We start from the raw sequence: 16,916 nt of genomic DNA, 5'->3' as shown, positions 1-16,916 counted from the left end.
GATGAATACAAATATTTTTTTTTTATAAATAGCTATCGATATTTAGCAAGTAGACACTAAGGGGGGATTTCGCAGCGAAATATTTATTCTAAAAAGCAATATGAATTCAAATTCTAATAGATTTAAATTATGACTTAAATTACTTTACTTACTATATTATAAATTATTTTACTAAACTTGATCAACTCCTTATCGCTGGTTATTCGATTAGAATTACTTTGTTTAATACCGCTACCATTAGGATCTGTGTGACTACCACACTCTAAGATTGACTTCTATTCTTATTAACAGGAGTTCTCAACCTTTCATATAAGCCATGAACCTCGACTGCCACGTGAAAATAAAAAAAAAAAACATTTTCGCTTCATTAATTTTTTCATTTCGGATCGTGATGTTATCATTCATTAAACTGCGACTTTATTTTCTAAAAGCTAACCGTATTTAAGAGGAAAGTTTAAAAATATTTATATAACTTCTAGCTGCAAGCAATGTACCGTGCCAGTATGTAGAAGTATAATCATTAAATATGCTCAGAAATTATTTATACAAGTATCTTAATGGCCAAAAAAGTGAAAGCAGTGGTTAATGTTAATACGTTGAATTCCGAAGTTTACATTGGATAAATCTATGATTTACTTTTGTCGAAAAACGAAACAGTGGTAACCATCGCCTATAAACATAAGCAGTACCAAGAACATAACAGAGTATACTGTTTCGCCCATGATCCCCCCCCCCCCATGCGTTGCCATTCCTGAGGACTCAAGTGTTATTCCTCTGTACCCTAAAAATTCACTGCCATATCCCACCGTTCAAACCAAAACACAGTCATGCAAATGCAACTGCTTCACGGTAGAAACACGATTGACAAACGACTTTTGTACAATTTCCCCCTATGGTAAACATTTGTAACTGTAAAACTTTTTAGCTGCCTAATAACATGTAAAATTACGTTTAATACTATATAATAATCCATTCCATGTCGATAAATAACTTTATAACTATGTGAGGACTTTTTATAACAAGATTTATTCACATCAAGTTTTCTAAGTAAATTCTGTATGTTGTGTTGCTTCGTTTATTTTGATATTTAAATATATACACGAAAATATATGTACTGCGATACTCTAAGTTGTGATGTTATACGAGGCTCAATCATGGCCAACCACATTTCGTGTCTTGACTCCACAGATAAAAATTAAAATTATATTTTGGGAAAATTAAATAATCAGAATTTACATTAATCAAAAAAACTTTATAGTTATTGTTTACCTATAATATCCAACATATTTCATATTTTATTGTTACAACTCTCAAATACCCAATTGTCCTGTTTGCTATATTTAGTAAGTAACTATACTAAATTGGCCTTGAAACTACGCTTGCATAGTGGTAATAAATACTTCTTGCTTTACGTTTAAGTAGCCTTTAGTACTAAATCTTTCTTGAACTCATTGTATACGTTATTGGGAGGCATATTTAAAAAAAGACTGTCTTAAAGTCATCTGCTTGGGTACTTCTGTCTCATTCGGGTTTTTGTCATCAAGCAGTAGTGTTTACATCTTTCGATTTGAAGGGTGGGATATGGTAATAAAGTTACAGGGTATATGAGACCTAACACCTTAGTCCTCGGGAATGGCGGCATTTGAAGGGTATCATGGGTGACAAATATACTCTATTATGTTCATAGACATTAATAATACGTACTATATTATAAATATATATAAATACTACGTACTATAATGTAACGATCCATGTGTATAGTCGATGATTACCACTTTCAACCAGGAGGACCGACATTCTCAGCTATTTTGAAACTATCGCATTTATACAAAATTTTTCAAGAACTCACGGAAGACTTTTCTTCTAAGCAATTTCCTTGATCAATCATATACCACTGAAAATTTATTAGTTTCTTGAGTCTTTTATCAACATCAAATCATTCACAATGCTATTTCATATCACCTTTTTAGAACGATTATAAAAAAAAAAATTAAGCAAATTCCAAAAGATAAAAAAATATACGGAATACGGGACCGTACCGTTTTACTTTCATAAAACTAATGCATGCTATGAAATGTGAAGTTTAAACTAGAGCCTGTTTTCGAAAGTACTGTCATCAAACAAGTTTGTTTTGTTCAACTAATTTTGCAATGAATAAATTACGCTTAATGTAGTGCCTATCTAAATTAACATAATTTATGAAAATGAAACAATAATTAGGTCTTTATAGGTAAAGAGAAAACTTATTTAGCAGACTTTAAATATAACCTAGGTAAAATAAAATTTCCCTTGTAGACGTCTACAAACAAAATTATTTCTTGGTTTATTTTATTACAACATAAAAATTGTACATATATATATATATATATATAAATATATATATATATATATATATATATTTCCTGAAGTGATGAACAATTTCCACGTGTTTTTACATTCAAATTTGTTTTCAGTGGTCTTTGACTTGGTTAAAATACTCCTGTTATCGACTATATACGTATCTATCAGTTAATTAACACTTCATATTAAGAAAGTTTAATTAATATTTGTTATTATTCGCACGAATTTCGGGAAATTCATTGGTTCTGTAAACATATAATTCCTTGAGCAATCACAAGACTATTTCCGTTAGTAGCTATTTACGATCGATAGTGTCCCATATCCGTTTTCACATGATTGAACTTCTTTTTAAGCGACTTCATAAAGCAGAAGTTTATCAATTTGCCAATTTTTTTGTATGCATGTTCAACAATTCTGAAGAAATTTTAGTAATATCTTTTTACCATTGATTAAACCCTCTACTATTGATTTCATAATAATATTTTTGTGATAAAAGTGGTATCTTATTTTTAAATAAATTTTAAAAATATTATAATTCACCTACCGTACACAAAAGCATGTGTATACGTCTGACTGCCATAAGAAACGGGTCCGAGCTATCCACTGATTTCCTACAACGCATTTAAGGTTCTCGCTTCACCTATTTGTTTTTACGTTTGATATTCAGGTCCCAACTCAAAAACCTTTCTTCGACATTGATTGTCGCTTCTTTGAGCTATGTGAGCATCCTATTGCCACTTTAACTTGCTTATCCTTCAACCATTGTCAATCACTTTGCTTCTTCTACAGATATCCTCATTTCGGATTTTAATATGCAAAGAAACTTCTAATATAGCCCTCTCTATACTTATAATACTAATAATATAAATGTGAATTTGTTCATTTATTAATCTTACTTTATGTCCCTTAATTTGCGCTCTATCCCCAAATTTATATACTCAGTGTATCCAATACAGCAGGCATCCCGCCACCCGTAGGTATCTAATAGCGAGGACAGGATACCGAACAAATGTACCTCCAACTATAAAAAAAAAGTTTGTTATAACTTAATTAGTTAACGAATAGACAAATTATAATGAAATTTGTTATACACATAGTATTTAGAATCAAAAATAAAAACATACATATTAGATTTTATTTTGGTCAATCAATTTATCTCGATGATACAGACAAAGTCCAGGATAATAATTTATATTATATATTTGCAGATGATGATTTATGGTGTCCACGAACATTTGATGGATTTGCATGCTGGGATGCCGTACCTGCCAGCTCTACATCATTCCAATACTGCCCGGAGTTTGTCATTGGATTTGATCCAAACCGCTATGCTTTTAAAAGGCAAGTTATTGTATTTTTTTAACTTGCAACATTAACAACAACGTTAATTAATTATCTTTCATTCTTATGGAAATTTCATTCAACATTACCTACTATTTTTAACCTTTATAACCTAGGTCATAGTACAGCTTTTAGTAATAGGAATACAGTGGTGGAATACCAAATATATGCAACATTTTTTTGTATTTATTATTAAAGATAAGTATATAATATTTCAATTCACGGTCGGTACTTAATACGACGAGGTAAATATACCTGATTTTTATTGCTAAAGTTTCAACATGGATTGCACTACGTCGAAGTCACTCAGAGTCGCCAGATGCGAATTTTGATTTTTGGCCAAATATTAAATATATATAATATTAAATAATTGTTTTCTAATTTTTAGGACGATACAATTTTTGTCAACTTCAACTCTTGTCCAATTACAAATTTGTGTCGTCTTTCAGTTTTTTCAACTTATTTTACGCTCTCCTCTTATCCCATACTCTATTTTTCTATCTTCGTTCATATATTTTAATGTGTTTATATAATGTCGCAATTAATTGCGACATTTATATTTTTTTAATGGGCTTAATCCTTATAATTGTTTTACCTCAACCATTTAAAAGGATAATAAACCAGTAATTGTTGCGAATAATATTACTACCAGGTCTGTACTATAAATATTTATAAGATACTAGTAATCCGGCTCAGTTGCTCATGGGTAAGCTACTCGAATTTTACAAAATTTTCAAAAATAATATATATTCTGTTACTCGCTGGTATAATACAACTTTCTATAGATGAAAGTTTTTTTTAAAGATTGAGTAATAACAGTAACAGCGATTCTTCATTAGATACTTGTTAAATGTAATAACTACATAGTTATTTTAAATTACGCTTGATAGCGAATCTGTGCTTGGTGTGGTCAAGAATTAGCAGTTAAGCTTAACCTTATTCTCCACGCTTTAAGAGCATTAAAATCTAAATCTGACAACAGTTACATTATATGTTAATTTTCAAGAACAAATCATATTCAATATTTTTAAATGAATAAATATAAAAAAATGTTCATACATTTATTTAAAACGTTAATCATGCAATAATATTCTTATTAAATTACATTAAATATATAAATTTTGATGCTAAGTACTTAAAAATTTCAAAAATAAACCAATATACAATAATACTAAAATTTTCTGAGCTAGGTTTATGTGAAATTGTTTTTCATAATTATCATTTACTGCACTATCTATTTATTATATATATTTATTTATTTACAGTACTCTATTCATCTAATCAAAAAACAATTAAATATTAAGAATTGTTTATAATTTTTTATCGATAATACGACCAGTAAGAACGCTCTAAACAAACTAGAATACAACTACTTTAAGTGAATATATATAGTTCTGTGTACCTAAATCTTAGAAACAATACTTACTTGCATAGTTTTTATTGTTTTATATTGTACTAGATTTACCATATTGACGCGACAAACTTTGTTTTGAGCCCTATAGGTTAATAAAAATTAGATATTATCACTCAAGTTGGAGCTGTTTCAGAGAGTAGCATAAACAATTTACAATTGTTTTAAATTATTCGCATCTCCAATGTATTAAAACTAATTGAAATATTATATACAATACTCGTATGTATGAACAGAATATTAATTTGCTGTTTCATATTTTCATTACACATTCTTAGAAATTGTCCGGTAAATTTCATTTATTATTCAAGTTTGACCTCACATACTTCACATAAGTACTACCATAGATTGAATAAGTAATATTTGTGGTATAGTAGGAATTCTAATTTAACCTTCTAAAGCAGAAACTGAGACATTTTTTACGCTTTAAAGGTCATAATAGATGAATACATTTTGTTTTAAATTGCAAGACATAAATTCGATTACGAAACTGAAAAAAATATGAGCACTTTTCTCAATTTCTTTATTTTATGTAGACTACTGATTACTGAGAGTAATAAACAAACGTCGAAATGATTCATCTTATTCCATTTCAAGTAGATGTTCAAGCAATTTTGTCATTAAGTAGCAATTATGTTAACAATTTACAATGTTAATATAATTAATAATACAATGTTTGTTATAACATCGGTACAATTTAAAACGACTATGAATATAAATTTTCGTACATATCAGTATATCAACAAAATATATAATAAATTTTCTAGTTGTTTACACATATTTTAAATTCACGATTTTAACTTTATGTGAAAACAACGCAAAAATACGACATAGGTTTACACCACATCATGGTTACGGTAGGAGTGAAATGGACAGTGTTATATTCTGGTGACCCATGACGAAACATCGACAATAAAAGTCAGGTATGTAGGTACTAATTAACCTGCAATCGCGTCGCGTTAAGTGTTAAACGTAAAATGAAAATTAAAATATACTTTTTAAATTTTTACGGTTGTTTAAATTTGTTTTGTATAGGTAACTACTACTAGTGCGTTCTAAGTACATTAATTTACCACATTATTTGAACACACTAATATTTCTATTCAGTTGCAAGAGTCATGACACTAACATAAAGAACCGGTATTATTATTTATTCATTTATTCATTCAGTCGTTCAAAGCCTTGTGATATCACTGTTAGTACTAAAAAGTGATATCACTTTTGAGTAAACCCCTCCCTCAACTGTTTCCACCTAACATGGCCACTAGTAAATGCGCACCAGTTTTTATATAAATCGACGAGTCATCTTTTCGACACATATGACCTTTTACTGCTTTTTCAGAGCTCCAAGATATTATATAATAAGAGGCTAATACTACTCACTCTATTTAACGTAATGGTTGACTGGTAGAGAATGCCAAGAGAACATTAATAATTTGAAGATATAATAACCAACCTGGTTAAAAATTTCAACAGCTACAGTACCCTAATTATGTGTGACTAATACGCTCTCGGTCGGCTTTTACAGTAAATCACCCGTCAAAAAATCAGCGGTAAATATATATGCATATATATGTGCGTATAAAATAATCCACTGAATATTCTTGATGTTTATTTAGAAAGCAAATTTAATGGATGCGCAGCAGGTCGAGTGCTCAATATATTTGTTTTTTCGCGCCTGGTTTCAATCCCAGCTGAAACCATTACTGCCAGAACAAGTGGTTAACAGGCATCTAAGATATTCAACTCGAAAAGTTTAATTTAAAAGATACGTTACCTCAAAAGAGACAGGAGGCATGACATTATTTCTGTCGTATTGACAGCAGCTTTGATATCTATTTATTTCGAACTTCCTTAAGCCTAATATCATCTTTCTATTAACTAGTATTATACTCTTAATTGCGATAGTTCAATTCCGAAGAGTTAAACTTAATTTTTTATTCTTTTTGTGTGCATATCGCAAAAATTAAGTTTCTTTATACAGAATTGAACTACCGCATTAAACATTTTAATATTAAGTACTGATTTTTTATACTACGAAGATTGAAAACAATGACTGTTTACCATTGAATGGGCTATATCCCATTTGATAGTAAACGATCGCTATAGCCTATGGACGCCTATAACAGATCGGGGATCACGTGCACGTTGCCCACCTATTTTTGTTATGTGTTTTATTTTGGCTATAACTATAAAAGTTCTTTCAGCTTTTCGCACATAAAATTCATCCGAAGTAAAATAATTGACATAACCCCTAAAATAAAAACTAAATTTAAAAGCCAAAATATTATTTATTCTTTATACATTTATTTTCCTTATAGCGCAACCATAGAAGAGCGAAGCACTCTAATAATAAATAATTTCATATTATAGATGTCTAAAGAGATAGCTAAATCAGGCTCTGATAAACTCTCTGTATATTTATATTTAGAAATATATATTATGATAAACGCTTAATACGACAATATGATAACGTAAACGTAAGATTATATCTGATAATAAATATTTACATCGGTAACTTACCGAGTATCTGTAAGTAGTTACAACATCTACTAGATCATTACTCCATTGAACGTTGAAAATATTACGCCATTATTAAGGTTTCGTGGAGAATAAACGAGTAGTCATTTAATGGACCCCGTAAACGGTCAAGTCGCTTGAGACAAGCATGTAGCTATTATCCCTTGTAAGACAATGAAGTGTCCAATAATCAGCGTTTTGCGTCACAGTACTTTAGTTAACATTTTGCGTTACTTTTGACTCTATGGCGTTACTTTTGCGTTACATGAATTAAAATGTCTTTTGCGTTAAGTTTATGATCCCTATGACTCTATTACTTTAAATCATAGACAACAACTTACTTGGTATATTTTTATTAGCGGCCGGCTGTTTGCACGTTATTTCATATGCGTGGATATAAAAAGAAAAGCAATCAAATAGATCTCTTCAAGATAACGTATCAAGATAAAACATATTATTATTTCAGCCGTCAACTGTCCACTGCTAAACATAAGCCTTCCCCATAAGGGGAGTTTTGTCAGTAGCTGCCACGCTTGGCAGGCGGGTTGGCAACCGCAGGTAGGCTTTTAGAGATGTTTTAAGTGGGACGCTGCTGCCCATTCCTCGCCTTCCCTTAGTCGCTTCTTACGACACCCACGGGAAAGGAAGGGGTGGCATATTCTATGCCGGGACCACACGGCGATAAAACATATATCAGTATTTGAAGTTTAGAACTTCGCAAAGGTAGACGCAGTGGATTATAAGATCATTCATGCACTCTAAAGCGTTTAACTTAATAATTAAAAAGAGATAAAATTTAAAAAACTTTATTTTCTATGTCTCAATTTCAACAAGGACAGTAGTCATGGAAACTAGAATTAAATTTACCAAGATAAGTTACATCACTAACATAGACCAAGTAATAGTACCTATGATCTCAGAATACCTATCTATTACAGTATTTAACATCGATCTTTTGGCATATTACTCCAGTATAATTCCAGTTTAATATAGTAATTTTTGTATGATACCGGAACAAACAAACTAACAGACAGACAAACTCATCACATTTTATTTCTTAAAGATATTTAAGAAAAGATATTAAAGGAAAGTTAAGCCGAACTGGATCACTAATGGGATATGTCACACTAGTGATCCGGCTCGGCTTCACACAGGTAAATAGATTTTTTTAAATAATATATTTCTATAGCTGAAATAATTGTTGAAATCGTTTGAGTAGTTTTCTTTCCTCTTTATAATATTAATATAAATTGAAATTTCAAAAATAGCAAAACGCATATATTTGTTATAATTTTAAATTCCTTTTGTAAACATTCAAGACTTTATTCGAGGTAAATTAGATATTATAGTTTTTCTAGAAATCCTTGTACAAAATATTTCTCATTGTTCTATATAATTTTATTTAAAGAGATAAATATATACATGTATAAGTAATTATGTGAAAAATATGTAATTTTGTGGTTCTTTTTTCTTATTTATATCATTACCAGATTACAATACACTCATTTCTAACCAACTAAATCATTTTAAATTAATTTAACTTCAAAACGTAAACATAATTAGAAATTGTTTTTTTACTACAAGATAATAATTCATCCTTTAACGAAATTAACCCAGCAGGGTAGATAAGTATATTTTCTTCAATATTTTTTAAATGTAATTAGCATATATTATGTTAAAAATTATTAATTGATCAAAAAAAAACATTTCCGAGATTGTTTTATGTGATAATTTAAAACTTTCTTGATAAATACCAAACAAAAAGTTTTGTGATAAACGTTCTAAAAAAGAGATAAAGAAGAATAATTATTTGTTCAGCACCATTGACGATAATAAATTATTATTTGGGCTTCTGCTTAAATTTTCTTATCACTGACTCTGTCTAATGGAAGACATTTGTAATTGGATAGTCTCAATACAAGCACATTGAGTTTCGGTATTTGACTCCATTGTATATAAATTTGTATATATATATAATAATAATTTTACAATAGCATATTTAATAAATATAAAAGCCCATCGATAGATGTACTATGCTTATCCATTTTTTACTTGAATTTAGGTGCAATAGAAATAATATATATTAAAATAAATATATATTAAAAAATCAATCAACTACTATACAAAATTATCTTTGTTGAAAAAAGTTATAAAATATTTTAAGTTTTGACAAAAACAATGTAGACATGTTAGCTTCAGATACATTTAACTTTTTTTCATAATTTAAACTAATATCGATACACTGAAGTCTGAACTGACTTTTTGTCTATTTGTTACATCTATTAAGAGACAAGAAAACTATAGCAACTTTATTATAGGTATAAAATAACCTTTAACTTTGTAACATTGTAACTTCATTTCGCGTACGCTATTTGTCTTAGTAGTATCGAATTATTCGACAGTACTAGTACCCTAATATAGTTGTGTGTATAAATAAAACATCACGGAAACGTATATTATGTACTTTTTAAATACTAATTAAATTTATATATTTATATTCTTTAAGCTTTCTACCTAATTGTAAATAAACCAAAAAAACATCATGCAATATATATGTTGTATATTTCTACATTGTAGCCTTCATTTCTAAAAGAGTAGTCCTTTGACAAGCGACTGTAGATTTTTTTTTAATATAATTTCGTTAAGTAAATAAATTTTTCTAATATTCAGAATTGAAAAATATTATACAAAAACTTAAGGCAGTAGAGATCTTATATTGGCTATATTTAAAAAGCATGCTACATACGAATTATTTTTTTCAGATGTACAGAAAATGGCACTTGGTACAGGCACCCAGTGACTGATAGGTCTTGGACCAACTATACAACCTGCGTTGATATTGAAGACTTAAACGTAAGTATCTAACCCCCAATTGTTATTTTTTATAAATATTATTCTTAATGTATTCTAACTCCGTTTCTGAGTAAATTAAAAATATTAAACATCATCGCTCTCATTATCTCTAGAATGAAACAACTAGGAAAATAAACATGATAATCGCTGCTAGAAAAGCAAACACGAAATTAAACTTTGTACAAGCTGTCTGCCCAGCACAATAGTAGTAAAAAAATATCCTCCTTTTTTTGGGGAGAGACCCACGCCCAGCAATAGAAAATTAATAGGCTGTATTGTAATGATGAATATATAAAATAACTGTACATATTGCAGAGAACTATATATACTTGCATATTATTCATATATTTTACAACTTTAAAAACATATACATAAGTAAATATAATATCTACATAGATTTATAGGGCATTTTATTAATCACGCTCGTATTTTCAAACGAAAACGAAACTGGAAAAACAGCCGGATCCAATAAAACAATATATCGTTCTTTATTGAATCGTTTGTGTAAAAGGACTTCTGTTTTTACTCTGCCAAGCATGATTATGTAAATACTCAGAACACTGTCAAACAGTAAATGTGAAAATGTTTTACTACACTGGATATCATGACACCCGCTACATGACGTTACCGGTTCTAGGAACAACATTAGTGTCACTTACACTCCCCCTGAGCATTTTTCTAGTAAACTATCAATCATCCAATAATTCTCGCTGCTTTTTATTTTTAGTGACTATAAAATAAGAATTTAATATTTCTTATGTGAAACATTCATGCCTTGTAAAACACTTAATATGATATTTTAAATGTAGGTTTATATTGGGTAGGTACTGTGTTAGTCATTACTTTAAATCAAACGAATGTTAGTGAGCCTCCAAATATTTGTCAAAATTTTCAAAGAATATTAATTATTCCACTCGGTTTACCTGACTCTGATATAAAAGCATATAATGTATAAAACAAACTCTAATGATAATGTCAGATAAAAAGACAGAATCTATTTTCCTACAATATTTCAACCAAATAACTACATCACAACACAAACGATATTATTTCTTTATGTAAAAAAATAAGAGAGGTTGGTCTACTAACAAGTATATTAAACATTTTATATTTTCTATATATAAATATTACCAATAGATCGATTTTATATGTTAGATATTAACACAAAGACAAATTTCAATAAAATGTAGCCATCTGCAAAACAATGAATATCTGAAATAATATTGATGATGAAGATATTTAGTTATCATAACCATCTTACTGCTATACGAAGAAAGAACACAATAAGTAGTCACTACTTTTCATATCCTGAACACTCTAAGTTAGCGTAAACAGTAAATAAAAACAGTAAAACATGAAGCTCCAGATAGTTTTACATATGTATAAAAACGTTCCACTTTTTAAATCCAAGCCAGTGTACCTACAGTTCCTGATATAATCGTATGTATACCAATTGCTAACGGAATTGTTAATTCAATAAAATATAAGTACAAAACGATGCAGCTAATGTTATTCTACAATTAGTTATGAAAGCATTTTAAAAATACGAGTAAGTATAACATTAAAAAAAAGCTTTATTTTTAATTGTGGTCATTTGTCGACTGTAACGCGTTATTTTTTCCACGATAAGTGCTACTCGTAATTAATGTTTTATAATTCAAAATGATAATATGGCAAGCTTAAAAAAAATGTCGTCAAATATTTTCACATCAGTTATAAAAACTTATATTAATGTGTGACTACATTATAAATTTTAATATAAAAGTTATAATTTTTTATCAGTTGATAGAAAAATTATAATAAAATAAGAAATAATCTTAAGTAGAAATAAACCGTTACTGATGTAGGATAATTTTAGTTTGCACAGAAACAAGTATATTAGAGAAATTGGAGGCAATAAGATATATAGATATTGTTACATTTAATTAAACAAAAAAATTCCACAAGCCAAATGTTGATATAACGCAAAACCTATTACAATATCCCAATAACGAAACGATGAGCTTTCGTTTTAATTGAGAAGGATTTGTTGGTGTAACTTTCAAGGTCAGAGTACTCAATAGGTTATAAAAGACAAACAAGCACGGATTTATGGATAACATAGTCTATACTTTGATCTACTGCTTCTAATTAATAGTTCATCACGTTGCCTTGAAATCCATCTGAACAGATATTTATTATAATTTGAAACTTGTTACACCTAACTTGTGAAAGTTTCTAATTCAAAATTGCCTTTCTTATTTAAAGTTACTAACTAGCCTTCTTTGTTCTAGTGTAAGCAATGTAGATAAGATTTCAACTTTTAGTAGTAGAGTACTTCATTAAAAAAAACAAAATTTTACATTCAGTAACAAAATCAATATCAAATTACCAATAACGCCGCAACGCAAAAGGTTTTATTAGGAATTGTACGAATAATATAAATATAAAACATGTAAATGTATATTTTACTTTTGATTTCATGATTTTAGGTTTGGCATATGAACATTATTTAGATTTACATTATTTTCTATGCAATATGTTGGTTTCATACCAACTTGTTTTCATTATTTTTGACAAATTTTAACAATAAAGTAATTTATTCATAATCACTCAAGTATTAGGAGATAGTTTTTGAATATTATTATTTTTGAATTTTAATCATAGCATATAGACATGACTCTTCATGTACTCGTACTGTTATCATGGACATAACAGAGTATATTCTTTGTAAGCATATTTCTTACTCTTTGGATACTTTTGAATTCAGTTATATATTACTAGCATTTTAAAAAAAATTATCTCTATGACTAAGATTAAAACATTTTAATCACACTTATTAATAAAACAATGGTAGTTACATTCCAATTAAATTCGTAAATCATTTTTAAAAATTTTTGAAAATGAGTTCTATAAACTACCTTATGAATAATGTACTACTGAAATTGAGTAATATATGGATAAACTAAACACAGAAAATATTCTAGATATTAGTACCTATTGTCTTGTTACAGTTCCGAAACATCGTTAACAATATTTACATCGGAGGATACTCGATTTCTGTTGTCGCACTGTTGCTGTCTATATTTATTTTCCTATATTTCAAGTAAGTATAATTCATATTCAATTTTTCTGGTATCATTGCTACGATATTGTATTATTACAATGTTATCACTTTTTTCAACTTCCAGATAACGCAAGAAAAAATATTTAATCTTTTATGCATCAATAATTAATTTTCTACTGAGCTGAAAATTTAATTCCAAATTAAGCGTTAAATTCATAAAAAAATACTATTTAAAATGCTTTGTTTAATTGAATAAAAAATATATAAGTATGAGTATTTATCATTCTCTTTTATAAAAATGTATACCTACTTGCTGTGCTCAACGGAATCTATATTTAATCTTTGTTAACTTATAATTTATATATTGTGAAATAAAATAATTAAATAGAAATTTTTAAATAAATAATAAAAAACAAAACACTATCCCAAGCCGCTTGTCCAGTGTGGTAACAATGGTCTAATATTCTCTTCTCATAAAAAGATCTCCATAATCAGTAATGATATGTTAATGAGCTGTTATGGTAAAGCATTAACATGAACGTTGATCTAAAGAAAGGAGCAAACTTAATGTAAAATAATTTCAGATTGTGTTACCTAAAAACCACCAAGTTTGATTATGGCAAAACAAGTTATTGTGATTTAAGAAGTAAACTACTAACCCAATTTTAATAAAATTTCCATAGGGCCAATCTATAAGTGCATACTTGCAAATAATATTATGAGGTAACAAATATAAAAAAATACAACCGAATTCAGAACCTCCTTCTTTTTGACATCGACTGAAAATTGTGTTTTCTTCAATTCTAAAATTGTAATTAATATTATAAATCGTAATCAATATCTAATGAACCAAATTATTTGACTGCTTTAATACTGATAAGTTGTAAACCATCACATTCATTAGAATAATAGTGCACTTATATTTGATTTAAAGCAAATAAGTATATGTATGATTAATCTAATTATTAGGGAAAAAAAATATGTTCTCAATATTACTATACGCTCCTCACCTATCAAGGTAAGAAGCATTTTAGTAACATGTTAATAACTTACTGTGGTTTTTTATCGAACAACATAAAAGTGATGATATTCAGGAAAAAAAAAGAGTGTAAAATTCTCAGTTATTCGTTCTACGGTTCGAATTTTTATTATATTATTACGCCATTTCTACTGTACATTACTGTAAAGATAATGCTTTAGTTATTAAATTTCTATAATTTATTGCAAGTTTTAAAATATACATTTGTACAACATACTAATTATGTTGCCATTCGCAATTGCAAAATTACTGTCGTAGCTATTAGTAAAAGAAAGGCAATTTCAATAATGGACTATCATGAGCGAGCATTTTTACTCTACGTCTCAATATCTTAGAATTTCAATAAAACCATTATTGGCTAAAATTTTTACTTTAAAAAAAGTACGTATATTTTGAATCCATATTGTATATATGCCTATATATTATATATTTAATAAAACTCAAACCATTCTATTAATGACACAAAACGCACAGCATATTATACTAGCACGTAATTTTATAAAGGAACTTTTTTAATCACGTGTGCATATAAATGTATATAATTAATAACAATTGATCTCCTACAATATGTTCCGTAAGAGATGAAAATGTCTATGGAATTTCAATTTGCATACACTGCTATACAGGCTACAGACGATGCTATTACCGTTACCATTTCGATCTCATCAGCTCCTAGATACATATCTAATTTGATACATTAACCTAGATCTCTATTTTAGAACACTTCAATGTACGCGTATACGTATTCACATACACCTCTTCACTTCCGTCGCACTGAACAACATCCTGTGGATCGTGTGGTACAAGACGGTTGTCCATCAAGTTGATGTTGTCCAAAATAATGAGGTAATATTTTAATTTCATTGTAAGTGTAAAAAGTATCTATACTGTAATATGAAAGTACCTGACTAATCTTTATAATATTTATTAATTATAATTAATTTAGGGGCATTTTTCTATATTTGTTTATTTTCAACTCATCATGTTTGTACATAAAAGATATTTAACAAAAATTTAAAAGAAATGTTGTCTAGCTATGTCTGTCTATCTATCTCTCTATCTGTTTTGTAAGTTGTTTATTCCGGCATCATGCAAAAACTACTGCATCAAATTAGATGCAGTTACCATAGATTTGTTTCTAAAGGTTGTATCGTATGTTTTATCGTGACACGTCATCTAGAAATGGTCCAAATCATTACTTTTCCTACTTCTAAAATCTTATCTATTACTGTGCCATATTAATATTTATTAAGATATTATTGTATATTCTATGATATTACCCAACATATTGTCAGAGGGAATATCAGTTGAACTATACAGTGGAGTATACACTATGCTACGTGCACTGCAGCGGAAATACCTAACAAGCTAAATCCGAGATTGTACAGCTATTTGGAATTTATAAAATATTTTTGAATTTTTGAACCACTCATTCACATGTTCACATGGATTGTAAAAATAATATTTCATATTTTTCCTATATATAAATCACATTATTGCATTGTTACAATTCAGGAATATTCCTTGTAGAAAATTATTCAGTTTCATAAATACTTTCAATGATTTTATTTTATTTTATTATACATGAATAGTTTAAGATAGAATCATATCCAAACATAATACTGAAATTATCCCAAATGACTCCATAATGTCAACAAATTAATAGAAACAACTAATTTATTTCCAGACTTTTCATTTTCAAATATAATATTACAAGATAAATTTTATTAATATTTTATAGTCAAATTACAATGTTTTTATATTTCAATCTTGAAATAAAATATCGACAATCTCAAATCTTAATTAAAAGGCCTAAGAAGGAGTACCTAGAAGGCATTTAGTATTATATAATGCTTTAAATTTATAAATGTCGTCTCATGAAACAATTTTATTTATTTATTAAAATATTGTGGGACCCTAATATAAATACTCTGTATATAATACAGGATATAAAAAATAAATAAGAAAGAAATACATTATTTCTCGGAAAAGATTAGATATCAACAAATGATAAAAATAACATACTCTGAAAAGACTTCAGTACCTATAATTTCTAGGTGTCTATTGTATAGAGAATAATTAAATAGCAATTATTGACAACCAAGTAGGTTTACATATTAAATAATTAAAATAATAGATTTTAGATCTTCCATTTGTTTTGCTTTCTAATGTTTTACCTACCAACCTATCAATGTTCGAACATGTATAAAATTTATTTAAAGCGGTATCAAACAAAAACAGATATATATATAATATTATGAAATATCAACAATATATTATATAATCCTAATAACTTTAATGTGTTTTTTTTTCACCTAGGTTGTGCAAACTGTTCCTTTTTAAATGCATGGCTATTTTACTGAAAC

General features: G+C 28.2%; 1 protein-coding gene across 2 annotated transcripts in view; it reads left to right on the top strand.

Annotated features, from left to right (window-relative positions):
* The window catches only part of LOC113517626 (calcitonin gene-related peptide type 1 receptor-like), a 40,554-nt gene that overhangs the window by 10,959 nt on the left and 12,679 nt on the right, over nucleotides 1-16,916 (top strand). For both annotated transcript variants that reach the window (XM_052896511.1, XM_031911670.2), the window contains exons 3-6: nucleotides 3,549-3,681; nucleotides 10,375-10,465; nucleotides 13,459-13,550; nucleotides 15,270-15,396. In XM_052896511.1, the coding sequence (XP_052752471.1) occupies nucleotides 3,549-3,681; nucleotides 10,375-10,465; nucleotides 13,459-13,550; nucleotides 15,270-15,396 (443 nt within the window). The remainder of the gene's footprint in view (nucleotides 1-3,548; nucleotides 3,682-10,374; nucleotides 10,466-13,458; nucleotides 13,551-15,269; nucleotides 15,397-16,916) is intronic.

The sequence above is a fragment of the Galleria mellonella genome, unplaced genomic scaffold (assembly GCF_026898425.1).
Source record: "Galleria mellonella isolate WM207_F2 unplaced genomic scaffold, CSIRO_AGI_GalMel_v1 utg33, whole genome shotgun sequence".
Lineage (NCBI taxonomy): Eukaryota > Metazoa > Arthropoda > Insecta > Lepidoptera > Pyralidae > Galleria > Galleria mellonella.
This window is presented reverse-complemented; position numbering and strand designations above follow the sequence as displayed.